This window comes from Coccinella septempunctata, chromosome 4 (genome assembly GCF_907165205.1).
Source record: "Coccinella septempunctata chromosome 4, icCocSept1.1, whole genome shotgun sequence".
Taxonomy (NCBI): domain Eukaryota; kingdom Metazoa; phylum Arthropoda; class Insecta; order Coleoptera; family Coccinellidae; genus Coccinella; species Coccinella septempunctata.
In genome coordinates this window covers 26643223-26661160 of record NC_058192.1, presented here as the reverse complement: position 1 = coordinate 26661160, position 17938 = coordinate 26643223, and the positions used below count along the sequence as shown (strand labels likewise).

Here is a 17938-nt window from a genome sequence, read left to right as displayed (position 1 = left end):
CGGTCGGGCCTGCTTTGGTTTGGATACCCTGGAGGTGCGTCGGTGGTTGGTGGACTTTTGTCTTTTGTTCCGGCTGCTTGTGGACTGTTCTGATGTTCTCGGGCTCATTGGTTTCAGGATTCCGCATAGACCCACTAGAAAATTTCAATTGTTTCGTAACCGACTACATAGAACCAATTATAGCAAACATTTGTTTCCTTCGCGCATTCTCGATATCAGCGCTGGATACGGTGATCTGGAGTTTTTTCCATTTCACTGCGGTCGTTCAGGACTAAAACTGTTTCTTGGTTGAGAGAGATCTTCTGTGTGTCATCCTTGTCATGAGTTGCTTGTCTGTACTCTGGCTGTGTGTTCTGATTTTTGTTACTCTGAGTGTCTATACATTTGTTCTATTTTTTATTGTAATATTGGGGGTTTCCCGTCATTCCTGCTTAATACAGTGAAAAATAAATGAATAAATAAATAAATAAATAAATTTTTGATAAGAGAACAACCATGGTGAAATGTTGAAGAGTGCGCTAGTGTAAGAGTGTTTTGGCATCGGAAAGAAAAGGAGAATACATTTCCGAGTGCATTTTTGAGAGAAAATTGGAAAAAACCTTAACTCAAGAATCAATTTGTGTGTCAAGAGGAATATTGCGATGAAGATATCAAAACGATGATAGATTCATTATGAAAGAAATCGAAAATGTCATCCCTCGTGAGAAGTGGACTCTTCTGAATGAGAATTTCTAACCACTAAAACTACATGGTTCAGAAGTAGATATTCTTGAAGAATTTTGTTGGCATAACATATCGTTCATAACGGTTCACAGCTGAGTATTGGAAACAGAATCTACTCTAATACCTAAGTTTTAAATTTGAGATTGATACCTTTTGTTGTCTTGATGTGTACTATTCCTCACAGCGAATTTATATAATTTTGAAAATTACAGTAAACCAACTAACATACCTGTTTACAATAAACAATGATTAACAAACGTAGGTAAAATTTTTTTGATCAGTGATTTCTTTTGAATTTCATTGATTTCGTCATTTATTATGAGTGTATAAAGCTCATAACATAGTCCCCTTTATAATATGACTTGTATTTTATTGCATATAAATCAGAGAACTCATATTTTTTTTTTTTTTTTCAAGCATTTATTGATCAGCAATCAGAATACAATTCTATGAGCTAATTTTTTAACAATTATAGACATCGAAAACATAACATGAAGAGGTTCTCCCCATTGGGAGAATCTCTTAATATTCCATTAGGTCAGTTGGCCATTTCCTTTGCAGTCTTCTCACTTCGTTGTCACGTGTTAAGGGTTGTAGAAGGATATTTGTGTGTGCTTCCAATCTAGAGTGGTGGTTTCTACTTCTTGTTTTTATGACATCCTGGACAAAGGGTATTTTCAGATCATCATGGAGTGTTTGATTGGTGACATACCATGGTGCATTGGCTATCATGCGCAATATCTTGGACTGGCATCTTTGAATGATGGCTATATTTGACTTGCTTGCGCATCCCCAAATTTCAAGTCCATACGCCCAAATTGGAATTATAATTGTTTTGTACAAAAGAATTTTATTTTCTAATGATAGTTTTGACTTTCTTCCAATTAGCCAATAGATTTCCTTGGTTTTAAAATCTACTTGTTTTCTCTTCTTTTTAATATGTTCTTTCCAAGTAAGTCTGGTATCTAAGTGGAATCCCAGATACTTTACTGTTTCAGCTTGTGGTATTGCTTTACCATTGAGATGGATTGGAGGACATCGTTCTCTCCTCAGGGTGAAATCTACTTTTTTTGATTTTGTTTCATTTATTTTTATTTTCCATTTGTTGACCCAAGATTCTACTAGTTTCAGATGTTCTTGTTCAAGTTTGGTTGCTATTATGGGATCTTCGTGGCTTGCTATTATGGTTGTATCGTCTGCAAAAGTTCCAGTTGTTGTGTTATTACATGTTGGCAGATCAGAAGTGTACAGCACATATAGGATTGGACCCAATACACTTCCTTGAGGAACCCCTGCTTCAATTGGATAATTTTTAGATGTTTCCTCCCCTACTTTTGTTCTGAATTCTCGATCGGTGAGATATGATTTCAAGATGCTGAAGTACTTTATAGGGAGAATAGTTTTGATTTTATATAGTAACCCAGCATGCCAGACTTTGTCAAAAGCTTGACTCACATCTAAAAATACTGAGGTGCAGTACTGCTTTTTTTCAAAAGCTTCATTGATGACTCTGGTTATTCGGTGAGTTTGTTGAACCGTTGAGTGTCCTTGTCTGAATCCAAACTGGTGGGAGGGAATCCAGTCGTCATTGGGAATGTCTGTTTCAATCCTGTGTAGTAAGAGTCTTTCAAGCACTTTTGAGATCGTTGGTAGTAGGCTTATTGGTCTGTACGAGGAAACTTCATTTGGTGTTTTACCTGGTTTTAATACCATGATTATTTCCGCTGTCTTTAGCATTTTTGGCCAGTAATTCAGTCTTATTATTGCATTGAATATATATGTTAATAATTGTACTGCTTTTTTAGGAAGTTCTTTAATCATTTTTGGTGTTACCATGTCTAAGCCAGGAGCTTTTCGGGTATTCAGATGACTGATTTCTTTTGGAACTTCTCTGACTTTGAATGGTTCTATTTTGGGTATATCAGGAAGATTATTGGAAATAACTTTTTCTATTTCTTGATCAGTTCTTTGGTCGTTTGGTGTGAATACTTTAGCAAGATGTTCTGCAAAAAGATCTGCCTTCTCTTTCTCGCTTCTGGCCCATTTACTGTTTGTATTGGTGAGAATTTTTAGTGGAGGGACTTGTTCTTTTGGTTTATTTTTTGTTTTGATTGGCTTCCAGATCGTGTTGTCATACCTGTTCAAGCTGGCCACATATTCAGCAAATGATTTTTCTTGTAGGTCCCTCAGTTTATTTCTAAGAACTTGGCTTGCCTGATTGAATATTCTTTTGTCATCTGGAGCATGTGTTTTTTGCCATCTTGATCTTGCTTTTCTCTTCACGGCAATCAATCTTTTAATTTCGACAGGTATTGATTCTGTCGACCCACATTCTTTCACTTTTGGAGTGCTGTCAATAGCTGCCTGTTTTAGGATGTTCGTTAACATTTCTAGTGCTTCTTCAACTTCAGATGGATATTTGAGGCTCAGTGATAGATTTACTTGTTGCTCCACTTTGCTTCGGTAGTCATCCCAATTAGTTCTGTTGTTATGTAATTTTGACTTGGTCTTTCTGACCAGAGCAAACGTTCCTAGTGATGCAATTATTGGTGAATGATCAGATGTCAAATCGTAGCTCGATTTCACTTCCATATACGTTGACGATATACCATTGACAATGAAGAAGTCTAGGAGATCTGGTATTTTCTTTGGATCACTGGGCCAATATGTTGGACTTCCAGTCGACAAGAACGTGTAATTTTTGTCCTGTATCAGTTTAGCCAGCTCTCTACCTTTGGGCGTTATTAGCCGAGAACCCCAGAGGGTGTGTTTGCTATTGAAGTCTCCTCCTACTATGAATCTTGATCCCAATAATGTATCGAAAAATTCTTTGAATTGATCAAACTTTATATTGTGCTTGGGCGGACAGTATACTGACGAAACTGTTAGATCGTAGGTGGCCATTTTAACATTCACTGATGTGGCTTGAAGATAGTCGAGTTCATATTTTGGCAATTCATAGTGAGTAATCGTCTCTTTTATTATTACTGCAGTTCCCGCGTGGGCTGTGTTGTCTGGATGGTTTGTGTAGTAGGTTATATAGTGGGGTATTCGGAAGTACGATCTGTCCGTGAAGTGCGTTTCGCTTATCAAAAGGATATCTATAGAGTTCAATTGTAAAAATGTTTGGATTTCGTTCTTGTGCTGTAGTAACCCGTTGGCATTCCATTGGGCTATTCTGATCATTCTAGCGAATTTTTGTGATAAGCGTTGTGAGCATGTTTAGTATCATGCTGTTTTGTTGGACCAATTGCTGGAACATATTTTTGAACTCTGCCAAGAAGGAAGTCAAGATGGAGGAATCGTTATCAGTGCTTTGTGAATTGTTCAATCCTTTTAGAGTGTCTGCATAGCTTGGTTTTTGGTGTTGTTCTATTGTTGTATTTTTAGGCACTGGATAATTGTTATTTGTTATATTAGTTTTTATAACTGGCTGCTGCATGTTCAGTCTGTTGTTCTGGTTGTTGGGTCTTTTCAGTATCGCATGATAAAATTCGCATCCCCTCTATAGTTCGCTGGATGAGGTCCGTTACATAGGGCACATTTAGCCGGTGTGTTGCTGCTTTTCTTGCAGTTCTCAGTGTTATGTGCTCCTCCACATTTTACACAAACATATGGCCTGTTGCAGTACGTTTTCGTGTGCCCATATTGCTGGCATCTCATACATTGTGGTAGGCCTTTGACTTTTTTTGGCGGTTCAATCTGCACTAATCTATTCTGGATTCCACATATTTTGTATATTTCTCTATTATTAGCTGATGGCTCTAAGTCTACAAAAAATAGATTCAATGGCTCCTTTGTCACTCTGCTTTTTCCATTGTGGATGTTTCTCACTTTGTGTCCCTGTTTAGTGAGTTCTTCTTTTATTTCTTCTATGTTTGTTGAGAAATGAAGATTTTTAATAACTACCCTGAAAGCTCTGTTTTCTTTTGCTTGGTAGGTGTGATGTATTATGTTGGTTTGCCTCATGTGGTGTACCATTTTGCGATAATCGTCTGGGGTTTGGCAGTTTACTTTTATGGTGTTGTCGGCTAGAGTTTTTGTTGTAAAATTTTTCATTTGCAATACTCGGCTCAAATTGTTCATCATTTCATTATAGTTTGTCACTCCGTATACGAAGATTGGAGGAGGTTTTTGGATTTTAATCGTCTGGTTTTGTGATTGGCTAGCACTTCCTTCGTTTTCTTCATTTAATTGGCTAAATCTGTTGCTTGTAGGTATTTCCACATTGTTTGTGGTACTAATCTTCCTTTTCTTGGTTGTGCGCTTCATACTCTGCCAAGTAATTTCAATGTTTGTGTTAGGGCCACTACTGAATCCATGAAATTCTTCGTCACTGGTAGACGACATTCTAGTGTAGTTATTTCGTGGGTTCTCACGTACTTCTTCGTTTTGTTGACTCATTTTATTTTCGGAGGAATTCCCAGCTGGTAACACGTTTCGATCTTATCTCCTTTTTGTTGTTATCGCAGATCGTCGTATGTTGTATGAAATTTTCAATTGAAATTATTTATTAATAATCCGATTTTCCGCGGAGCGGAAATAATTGGAAAGAAGCTCTTTCCTTTCTTATTTTGAATTTTAATCGTTTTATACACTGTATGTAAGTCTGTTTCAGAAATTTTAAATATCCTTTTCAACACTTTAAACGGTAAATAAACTCCGCAATATCTTCTAACATGTGTACTCATTCGTCACCTGTGAAAAGAACTCATATTTAATACAGATTTGAGGAAGGTACTTGAATAATCATCAGAAAAATCACGATGACACATAACCTAAAATGAAATGAAGGCTGTTCATTTAAAATTGACGCTTATCGATAAATGTAGCGATCGCGGCGACTCCTAGCCTACGTTCCCCGTTTTCGGGGACACATTTCTAGTAGGGCGATCGTTCTCCTTCTCTCTACACTCTCCATTATTTACAACAACAATTTTCGTAAACATCCGTAGGAAGAACTAATAATTTGTTGGGCCTCCACGATGTCTTATTATGAACTCAGAAATACGTCGGGGCATACTCTTAATGAAATGGTCGATTTTCTCATGAGGTAGCTCATCCCAGGCAACTTTTAGATCATGTCGAAGTGCCGCTAGACTCTGTGGGGGATATTGTGAACGGAGTTATCTTCCCATAATGCTCCAAACGTGTTCTATAGGTAAAAGATCGAAGATATGGTGACCACGGCAATAATTCGACTTGATTGTCTTCAAAATAAGCCAACGTAATTCTGTCTGCATGTGGTTGGGCATCTGTTTGGAAAGGTTGGCATAAGGCAAATCGGGTAGTTCCACCATCTCCTGAAAGTAACGCACTGTGGTCATCTTACCTTTGATCAGTACCAAAGGTGACCAACATCCACAAACAAGGGCCCCCACTTCCATAATTCCTACAGAGTGGTTCACAAGCCTTTCCACAAAAATTGAGAATCTTATCTTCTCACATTTGCTCGGCAGTCATGCATTCCGAACTAAAGATAATGTTATTCCATTCAAAGTCCCAGTGCTGCTCTTCTCTTCATCAAGCCACTCGATCACTTTGGTGCCTTAGAGTGAAGGGTAGGACCAAAACTTCTGATCAGGCTATAAACAGTTTGCATTATAATTGGACGCCCAGGTCCATACCATTGGTCCGCAATCGACCTTGTGGATGTGAAGCGGTCCGTTGAGCCAAAAGGCTTCATAACATATTATACGACGAAGAAATTCGAATTGTATCTGAAAATCATGCGTACTTTTATTGTTTGTAAAAAAAAAGATAACACAAAAATTAATTTGTAGATATGGTTGAAAAACTAATCGTATCTTATCCGGACTTAATTCGGATTTCTATTTCACTTTCTATGTTCATGCTTGAGCTCTAAATAAAGATCCAAGAATAGGACAAGGAGGTATTACATTTTTCAATCGAAGGCACAAGAATTTGTCGACCCAAATAACACTCTATGATTGCCTCATGTTGATGTTTGCTAATGATTTTCTGTTGGCAAAATTGAGAAGTCGGTTAGAGATTTGGTTCCCCTTATGGACCTCTAGATTTCTATAGGTTATCAATAGGGACACTTTCATAAGAAAGTTGGACTAGTGCATAAGCACTAGTCCAAACCAAACCAACCCAACATTTCTCAGGAAATATTTCCTCAATGAGTGTTTTTTATATTGAATAAAACATACATATTTTTCAAGATATTAATATTTTATGAATACTCTTCTTCAGTAGGTATATCTTCATGCGTCATAATGACTGGAGTATTAGCTGGATACTGAGGTTTTTCCAAGTTTTCGGCACGCATTTCTGATGCTTAGATAAATTTCCAGCTATATGAGTTTCATCAAGAATTTCACGTTCACAGTTATAAACTTGAGTTTTTCATTTAATTTTTACTGCATTTATCATTTCAAACTCTGTTGTTATTCGATGAAGTGGAATTACTAGTCAAATTTTGCACGAACCTTCAAAAAATTATTGTAAAACCAAGTAGGTACTGGTTGTAAACTTGATCCATCGGATCTGTTTTTTGGGTGATTTTCGATAAATGTTCCATTAATGAACTCAGCCATGTAATAGGTATGGTGATGCTAACATACATAACAAAAAAATATTAACTCTTTTTTTCAATATAAGTTTATACTAAACTTTTAATGAATCAGGTATTTATTTTTCTAGTTGGAACTCAAAAGGCGTAAAGCAGAAGAAAATACTAAGAAAGCTGATATTGAATATTACGAGACATGTGTTAAAGCAGAGAGAACAAGGTGAGAAAAATTATCAGTTTTTCAAGTTGAAAATTATTCTTTATTTTGACCAGTGGCGTCCTTACAGACTTCAGTCCAAAAAAAATTGTGAAAAAAATGATACGTCAATTCTTTTTTTTTCCAAATTCAAAATTATTTTCGTAATAACCATATAATTCACAGTGAGAATTGTATCTTGAGTTTTTACCTGCGATAAATACTTTTTGAGATAAAAAATTGATTGCAATTCCATCTAAGAGAGCTACGATATATTCTATGATTACTTCCGAAACTTTTGACACAGATTACGGCTGCTCAGTCGGACTTCATATTTGACGTTTAATTATTCAATCAGTTCGTTTACTACGACATTGAAATTAACTGCCGATTTTACATGTTTTTTTTAATTTTAACACCCTGAATCTCAGAAACAATGCGTCAGAGACCCATAGTACATAGAATCTTTGTATCATAAATCATCTGAAGAATAAGATGCCTAATTTACCTAACGTTATTTTGAAACACCCTGTATATTACTTCTATAAAAAGAGTTCTCATAATAGTGCGATAATAATAGCTTTCTCTTTACAGACTTGAATGGGAATCAGCGGTGCTTAGAGGTGTCGACACATTTCAATCTTTGGAAGAAGAAAGGCTGAACTGTTTAAAGAATGCTCTGGAATCTTACATACACCATAGCACTGAGCTCACTCCAAGACTCACTGAAGTAAGATTTCACTTTGTTCGAATAAGTGCATTAGAGGTTGAGTTTTATGATTTCCTGGAGGATTCTTTTGATTTGTTGGCATGAACTAACACCATCAAAAAGTTCCTGGAGCTCAAGCCAAAGCACAAACAAAACCATTAGTTCAAAGAAACGTTAACGGATATAAGTTCAGATATATGTAGATATAACGGTCCTATGGAAAAAAATTTATTTTTCAGTAGCACACTTTCTCAACCGTGAAAAGAAGCAATCATACTATGCGTCAATTTCAAAGGTTGTACCCCTCCCCCCAAGCAAATCAGAAAAAATGCAAAAAGAAGTAAACTTTGGTTCGTATGGGAACATTTCATATGGTTAGTTCCAATCAATTTTTATCAACCCCTGCAATCTTAAATGGAAAAGAGTTGAGTGACACCTGGTTTCAAAGATAATTCGAGGGCCTCTTCAAAAATGCCATACGCTTGACCTCTTCTGTTAGTTCCACCGAAAAATAAAAAAAAAAGTAGAATAGTTACGATAGCAAGAGTTGCAATGACACATGAAAATAATGAAAAAAAAATTTTTCTAAGGTATTTTCAAAATGTTGTCCATTATTTTGTATACAAAATATAACCTATTTTCAAGATTGGCCTTGACGTTTTGAAAAACTTAAACTTGAATTTTTTGGCATGCTGTGCGTATTCTTGAGGCGGCTACAGACGTCACGGCAAGCCTTGGCCAGCGTTTGAACGAATGTTTGTAGAAACGTTGGTATATTCTCTTAATTTGTGCACCGACGACCATTCACAAGACATGATTACCTTGCCAGTCTTTTCGAGGCAAGTGAGAAGGCGAACGTTGAACAAAGCGTGCTTCTTTAAATGGTTCAATTGTACTTGTAACGGACATTTCACTACATATAGCATCCCATACATCTGAAACCGAAATCAGAGACAAACTATATATCTGCCAAAATGATTCACGTTTTGTGAATCCCAAATAATGGGGTACTTTCCATACAAATTGAGGAACTTTATGATATGGTGTCATTGCTCCAGTTTTCAGTCATTTTTGCTTAAAAACAAAAAATAAAAATTGACAATTGGCAACAAGAGACATCATTGAATCCAAGAAGATATATCTATATCTTCTTGATTAAATCCCCTGCAGTATTAGCCATGCAGGACAACACGACTTATGTACTTCACAAAACTCCGAAAATTACGAACTTCCTTAATAAGGGATACTTACCACAAACCATTCAAGCCAAATAGAAATCGTTAAATCACCTATAATTTCAAATATGTCTCGCTTGTACGGTGATCAAGTCTACTGGCGAGTCTCGACAAGTCCCTTTGATGTGTGTTTAAAATACCGCCTTCTAAGCGAACCCTGGCCAGCGCCAGCGTTGGCTTTTCCTTGACAGATGTTTCGCATACACACGATGCGCAAACGGTGGAACGAGCGGACGTTTTCCAAGGCTTGCCCACGGCCTTCGAAACCCTTTCTTTAGAAGGCCGTGGCTTGCCATGCCGTCTGTAGCCGCCTTTAGTTCCAGTTCTTCTACATCTCGGGGCTGTGTTTTATATACAACCGACAACCGACTTCGAACGACCCTGTTAAGACTTGAGCAGTAATATTATAATATTCTTTGATAAAAATTAGTTCACCATTGAAATACTGAATATTGTAAGATAAACGCCGATAAAAAAGAAGTTTTCAAGATTCCGAATTAAAAGCAATCATTTCTTTCTTCAAAATTCTGCAGAGGAAATAATCTAAAGATGTCAAGTCTGGGAAGCGTGGTGGCCATTCAATCAGCCCACTTATACCGATCTATTTCTCTTGGAAATGATCTGTGCCCCACTCAATTTAAAATCGTATTTCCATCTTGATGCTTTCACAAAAAGACCTCATTCCCTTCCAACTAGATGGTGCACCACCTCATTACTTTCATCCAGTGTGACAATAGTTCACTGATAATTTCCAAGAGAAATGGATTGGTAGAAAAGGGCCAATTGAATGGCCACCAAGCTCCCCGAATATGCCACCTTCAGATTTTTTTCCCGGTTGTCTACAGCCCCCAGATGTAGAAGAATTGAAAGTAAGAATATAGGCACAGCTTGCCGAGAAATTCAAGTGGAAGTTTTTCAAAACGTAAGGGCCGTTTTTGAAAAAAGGGTTTTATTTTGTCTATAAAATACATAATGGAAAACATTTTAAAAACCTATTAGAGTAAAAAAATGTCTCATTATTTTATGTTCCATTGCAATTCTTCCTATCGTAACTATTCTACTCTTACAAAAAAGATCATGTATATGGAATCTTTGAAAAGGCAATCGAATGCTTTCTAAACTCAACCGCTCTTCCCATTTAATATTTTAGGGATTGCTGTCATCACACATCACACATGGTTGATACAAATTGATTGAAACCAACCATATAAAATCTTCCCCTATGAACACAAATTCGTAGGGCATGGGGCGAAGATGTTAAAGGTGGTATCTTTCCAAATTGACACACTATTGCCCAGTTGCAGGAAAGTCCATTAAGATTTGATGCCTCATCAGAATTTAAAACCGCCCTTTTTATGGAAAAAATGGGGTATTAGCATTAAAATGAAGTATTAAATTTTTTTTTATTATGATACGTATACAAGCAATCAGAATGTATTCATTCTATGGGCCTGTTTCTGTTTGCTGGTTCAGATCAGTAGGCTCCTAAGTGGCGTAATGAGGTCTTATCCAGATAAGTCCTGAGGCATCCTTCACATCTGCTGGCCAGTTTCTCTTCAGTCGACTGGTATCTGGGGGTTCGGTCAGTGGTCGGATTAGGGCGTTAGGATGGCTTTCGAGTTTTGCGTGATGTCAGCAACTTCTGTCCTGGATGACTTCTTTCACGTATGGGATCTTTAGATCTGTATGGAGCGTTTGGTTCGTAACGTACCAGGGTGCGTTTGTTAACATTCTTAGAATTTTTGATTGGCTTCTCTGTATTATGGAGACATTGGATTTACTTGAACATCCCCAGAGCTCAATTCCATAGGTCCAAATGAGTTTAATGATGGTTTTGTATATGAGGAGTTTGTTTTCCAGAGATAATTTTGATTTTTTACCAATTAGCCAATAAAGCTCCTTGACTTTTAAGTCGACTTGTTTTCTTTTCTTGGTTATATGTTCTTTCCAGGTGAGTCGTTTGTCAAGATGCATGCCCAGGTATTTTGTAGATGTGGATTCCGGAAGCTGGGTATTATTGAATTTTATCCTAGGACATTGTTCCTTGCGAGGAGAGAAACTAACTTGTACTGATTTTGTCTCATTGATTTTTATTCTCCACTTGTTGGACCATTTTTGAATATCTAGGAGGTGGTTCTGAAGCATTTGAGAAGTATTAAATTTTAAAGAACTTTCCTGCAACAGGACGTGTATGACTACAATCCATCTTTAAACGCGAATCATACATTTGCGTAAAATTTTTTCTTGAACTATTCACTGTGTTGAAAAAAAAACTACAATACTCTTCGACTCAATAATTCAAAATTGCCAGTATTACGTTGTTTGCCCCATCGAGCAAATATCTATTAGGTACTACCTATTTTTTTTTTCTCAATGTCTGGATTGTTTTGAATAATTATGCATTTAGTGAATGTATTAAGAAAAACATAAAAAGATCATTTTGTATTGTCATATTTCAGGTTACTGAGCGTTTAAGGCTGCCAGTAGCACAAAGTGAACCAACCAAAGATTTAACCACATTCTTGAATTTGAGGCAAACCTCACAACAAGTCTCGGAACAACTCCTGCCTGATTTTTACTGCGAGCATATCACGTTGGCCATGAATCGTGAAAGGCGTAAAAAGGTAAGTGATACTTCAATTCTATACTTGAAGCCTCCTCATGCTATCCTTCATTTCCAGGCCCTTGTTGAGCTGCTGAATATCATAAGAAAGGATATTGAATGTGAACGGAAACAGAAGAACGGTGTAGAAAACATGTCTAAGGCTATCAAACAAAATCCAACATTCGGAGCTAAAGATTCTCAGAATACATTTAGCGAAAAGCTGTATCATGTGGGTACCAATGAAGAATTTGTGGAATTCTAAAATGTCGTCCATTTACTGACCCAGTGAAATTTATTTGTTTCAGTTCAAATCTATGTTAATTTACTTCGAGGCGACTAGGTATAAGGTTCAGAATGCATTGGCTGAGCTAGATAGTAATCCCAGAACTGGACATCCGTTGGCTTCTCATATTACTATTACCAGAGATAAATCAGGATTGCAACAGAGTGTGTTGAAAGTAAGTAAACAGATCGTTAGGTAGACTGTAAGAAGTGTTAGAACTTATTTCAGAAACTTGTATTAATCAAAAAAAAAGTTTCACGAAAAAATGCAACATTTGGGTAGTGATAGAAAAAATATCAAATAACTGTTATAATATAAAAATTAATACACATTTCCCTGAGTCATTTCATTAATTTTTTTCTAACACTCTGTAACAGGTTCTCACGAAAAGAAAAAAATAAGAAATTTGCGCAGTGGGCGTTGTGCTCTAAGTCTTTTTTCAAACAGCTGGACCGATTTTGTTGAAATTTTGTTCGTCTGTTTGGTTAAGCCTCGGATGGTTTCAATTCAAGATCATTGAGTTATACAATTTTCGTCAAATAGCCCGATGGGTGACGTTCCAGTCCAGTTATACAGGGTGTTTCATGAGTCGTTGGCCATAGCCTAATGCTGAATGCAGGTCATCCAGGCCTTTCAGAAAACTTGCTTGTTTTGTATCCTAAGGCTATTAGTTTCGGAGATACGGGGTGATTCATGAATATTGACCTAAATTTGCGAAAGCTATAGCTCTGTAATACAAGGTCTGATTTAGATCAAATTTTATGGGCTATTGATTAAAAATTATTAATAATTTTAATTGATTCAAATTTGGACTGTGTCTAGTTAATGAATGAAACATTTCCTTTGGAAATAACCACATTATATACAGGGTCCACGAAAACGTAGATCCATTATCAAAAGAGAAATTCCATTATCAAAATCTTAATTTTTTTCAAATAGCAGCCCATATTTTTTCTGTTTCATTCAAACATCACATTTATATTATCTCAACAAGTAACGATCCTTCTCTCGATTGAACTATGCATTATAAAAACCCATAATGGATGATAATCATACTTTCCCTATTTAATAACATCGTCGAATAATTTTTAAGGTGCCACAATGGTTGCGAGAAGAGCTGATAGATTGTAATAGGAGCCCAGTCAGTGAGAAGTCTCTGAATTCTGCGAAATCAGATTTGCAGATACATGAGATTGAAGATCGCGCCGACTGGTCTGACAGAGGAGCCGCGGATGGAAACTCTAATCAACACGATTCTGATTTCGGTAAGCTTCTGATTCAATTGAATTTTGGAAAGGGCAAATATAAAGAAGTCCCTGTTCCATTAAATGTCGAATTGTAAAAGTAAAACTGAATTGTTTCATTTTTTTGAAATGTTGGATTCAAAGGATTATTTTTAAATTTAGTCTAACAAAAATATAAATAGTGGTTTTCAAGCACTACATATAGGTGTATGTGTCATTATATTTCTGGTATGTATTCCTAACCTTTCTTTGCAGATGAGTTCTCTTCCCAATGTAGCAGTTCGGGAGATGCCAAATATGCTTCAGAAGATGGCATAGTTCAACCAGTAGCTCAGTGTAAGGCACTCTATCATTATACTCCAAATTTCACTGACGAACTAGAATTAAATCCCGGGGATATGCTATCCGTGTACAGAAAACAGGAGGATGGCTGGTGGTTGGGAGAGTGTAACGGGAATGTTGGAATATTTCCCGCTACATACGTGGAAGTTGTACCGACGTAGAATGAGGACTATTGGACTGACATATATTTAGATCTTAATATATTATGAAAATAAAACATGAAAATATTATTTTTCCGTATTAATAAATTGTTTAGTAACGACCATTCGTCTTTATTTTTATAAGTTTTTTCAATATATAATAGTTGATATGGCTGAAAATAAGTTTAGCAATCAACACTTGAGGAATAAATCCCAACTAAAATATTATATTCATCAAGGGTTCTCTATTCAACTTTCCTCCAGGATTGCCGAAGCAAAAAACAGATTCGAGGATCAAATGGTATCCTCAGGAATCCAAAAGAAATTCTTCAAACATGTAAGGAGTTGCCTCAACTCAAAGGTGTCTATCAATGTACCAATAGTTCGCGATGTGCCAATGTCTTCGTGAATAAATTTCATAACACCTTCATACCCGAGCCTTAACTATCCATGCCGCGAGTTGTTCCATCCTTGTGTTTCGTAGAGGTTACTCTCGACGAGGTCAAGACGCAGCTTCACTTCCTGGATACTTCACATTCTCCTGCTGCCGATTAGCTCACCACTTTGGCGTTGAAAAATCGTCGCTTGGAGCATGGAATCATGGTAGAAGAGCTCCAGTTTCAGTGAACTCTGAAAGGACTGGAAGGGCCTCTTAGGTACCGAAATACGAGTTTTGTGATGGCTCATAAATAAATATGCTTTAGTATTGAGGGTGTACATGAGTCAGCACCCACTCGCAAGATCAGGACTGGCAGTGGCGCGCTTTGAAATATGTAAAATCACAACATGCTCGATTGAAAATTGGCAGTACACAAGTTTACTGTACCAAAAAACGTAAGAAAGTGGTCAGACCGCCTTCTTGTGGAACACGGCGAGTCAGCACGCCACAGAACGATGTATGTGCAACAGTTTTGTAATGGCTAAAAATTCATATACTGCTTAATTATTATATACAATTTAAAAATAAAATAGTCAGACCACAGATTAATGCAACAGAGCTGGTCAGCAGTCGCTCAAAGTCCGGATATCCAGGTAGCGCGGGTACTCGGTGATATGTTTATTTTTTTATTCATGGTACAACAAATACAAACATGTTGTACATTATATTAAATAATATATTTATATATATTTATATATATTTATATATATACAGAGTGTCCCACTAGTGCCGCAGCGGACGATACAACGGTAGCAGTCAAATTTTGGCAAAATTTTTTGATACAAACTTGAATTACTTCAAGAATAGCACAACCTAAAAGTATTTCCGAATATATCGGGTGTTCTACAAAAGGGAAATAGAGGTTGACTTTAATTTTTCAAATGGGACACACTATATTCAGTAGTGCTTTTCAATTTTCAGGAACTTCCTGCATGCTTTTGTATACTTTTCACATATTTTTCTTCGATAGTTTTCGAAATATTTGCCTATTTGCCATTTCGACAAAAAAATGATACCTGTAGAGGCTATGTTATTTGATTATAATTCGCGAACCCTTGCAAATTCTAATAACAGCTTCAAAGAATCACGAATGATGTTCCGGTCATCCGAGGCATTACTCGGGAATGTCAAGTATTATAAAATTCGGACCTGGTGTAATTGTAATAAAAATATAACACCTTGCAGTATGCTTCCGGTTTTGGCAGGGTGATTTGGTATGCTATCAGTCAGAGGCGAATTATCACACACATTTTCTTTAATGAATCTTCAGCAGAATGTTATAAAGAAGAAAGGTATTATGCTTTTCACAGCTGAATTGAATTTTGTTCAATGGTCCAAAATTTGTTTCCAAAAGCAGAAACCTTAGCTAATCTGTGGAATGTAGGTATTTCAGGAATCAGGATCCTCACAATAACAGATGGGATAAATTGTTTGTAGAATGAAATTCTTTCCGCCGATACGGCCACCAAAAACACTTACTTAAAAAAGAGCTATAGGGACTTAAAATGAAGATGGGTTAAGGGTTCAAAGTAGTTCAAAACTAGGTTGCTTGAGCTTGATAAATAATAATATTTAAACTAAGTGCTTGTGACAAATAGTCAACTTACCCAGTGGCGGATTTACCATAGAGGCTAAGTAGGCTGCAGCCTAGGGCGGCAGATTTCAGGGGGCGGCAAATTTTGGGACAATTTTGCTTGCACTAATTATAGAAACTGAAATACTTGTATTTCATAGATATTTTAATATCTATCTACATCTGATTTTCCCTAATTATAAAAAAAAACTGCCCAAGTAGTGCATCATTACTATTTTCCTGTTCCACTCTTATTTCGGCCGCTTTGGACTCTATACTGAAATTTCGTGAGGTTGAAAAATTTTGGTGTAACCAGATTCTGAATCGTTGGGATGTGTTTCTTCGGCTCCTACGAAAACACAATTCAAGAAATGTTTGTCCAGAAGTTCGTATCTATGGCTCTATTGCCTCTATTTACAAGGTGAGCAAAATTCGTTGTCTACTGAGGGGATCTCGAGAACTATCAGAGCAAGATGAAAACGGATGACACATTATCTAGCTCTTTTTTCATGACCAATCCAATTCTGAAAAGAGAACCGGCCTATCATTTCTAGATTTTGAGTTATAATCAAAAATTGGGATTTTGACGAATTCGAAAAGTTCTCATAGCTTTTTTGTGTTTGAAGTTACATATCTGAAACTTACTTTCTTAGTCACTTTTATACATAGATTCTACTGACAGAATCTTCTTTTCCAATTCAAAAATTACAAATTCAATTTAAAAAAAACGAAAGTTCGCCTAATGCTTCGAAATGAAAAAATATTTGGAGCTCGTCAGTGGATTCTACGTAAAAAAGGGTCTGTAGAAGGTTCAAGTTTCAGATCTGTAACTTCAAAGACAAAAAAGTTATGAGAACTTTTCGAAATCGTCAAAATTTCATTTTTTGCTAATAACTCAAAATCCGTTTTCACCATTCTTTGTTTTTCTGAGCTCGAAAATGTGTCATCCGTTTTCTTTCAGCTGCCATAGTTCTCGAGTTTCCCTCAGTAGATAAAGAATTTTGCCCACCATCGACTTATTGTTCGGGTGAGAGAAGCTTTTTTTGCTTGAAAAAGGTGAAAAGTTAGGTACCTATGAACCACATTGAGCCAAGAAAAGCTTAACGCTTTGACTCTTTCGTGTATACAGTCATAACTAAACAAAATTTCGTATGACAACATCGCAGAAAGATATTTTAGCAGCGGGTTTCATAAAACTTTGATTGTGCGATCAACGCTTTATTTCTAAAACGAAATCACTGAAACTTTTTCATTGCTGAATATATTGAACAAGTAGCAATTGAGAATAATTAAAAGGACGTATGAACACAATTTGATACGAGAATGATATTATGAATGATCATGACTGAATTATCGATGGAAAACAAATTGACGTCTTCTGTTGATCAATCAAGCGTTGATTCCCTGATCAAGCTTTATGAAACCCTAGGTGAGACTTTTATGACTTACGTTCCTATTTTATTGTCATCGTCAGTTAGATTGTGGCGATATAATACATATAATAATATGAATAGTAGGGAAGGTCTTTTCTTTTTTGTGTCCCTGCTTAGTTACAACCCCCTGAAGATGGCGTCCGAAAAGCAGTTTTTGTTTTTTTTTATTGAAAATCAATGAACTTTCCTCAAGCAGATATTTTATACGGACGGGAAGGCATCAAAAAAATTTTGGTTCTGTTCGTCTATGATAGGAAGGGGTAGAAAAATCCATCCCTGATCCTTGCTTCGCAAGAAACTTTTTCGATATTCATATCTTAAAATAAAAAATTAATTTTGGATAAGTTAATCCATTCTCAAAAAATCATCTTGAGATTTTTGTCACATATACTCATCAAGATGATTGTGTGCACAAACGCAGAAATATTCGATATGCACTTTGCTTACGGTCTTTTTTTTCTGTGAATTTTCCCAAGAA

General features: G+C 36.3%; 1 protein-coding gene across 4 annotated transcripts in view; it reads left to right on the top strand.

Annotated features, from left to right (window-relative positions):
• LOC123311459 overlaps positions 1-14138 on the top strand; it is a 90787-nt gene extending 76649 nt beyond the window's left edge. For all 4 annotated transcript variants that reach the window (XM_044895455.1, XM_044895453.1, XM_044895452.1 and 1 more), the window contains exons 7-13: positions 7393-7481; positions 8052-8187; positions 11861-12025; positions 12083-12235; positions 12312-12464; positions 13383-13554; positions 13789-14138. In XM_044895455.1, coding sequence (XP_044751390.1) covers positions 7393-7481; positions 8052-8187; positions 11861-12025; positions 12083-12235; positions 12312-12464; positions 13383-13554; positions 13789-14036 — 1116 coding nt within the window. In that variant the 3' untranslated portion in view covers positions 14037-14138. The remainder of the gene's footprint in view (positions 1-7392; positions 7482-8051; positions 8188-11860; positions 12026-12082; positions 12236-12311; positions 12465-13382; positions 13555-13788) is intronic.
• Positions 14139-17938: the final 3800 nt, after the last annotated feature.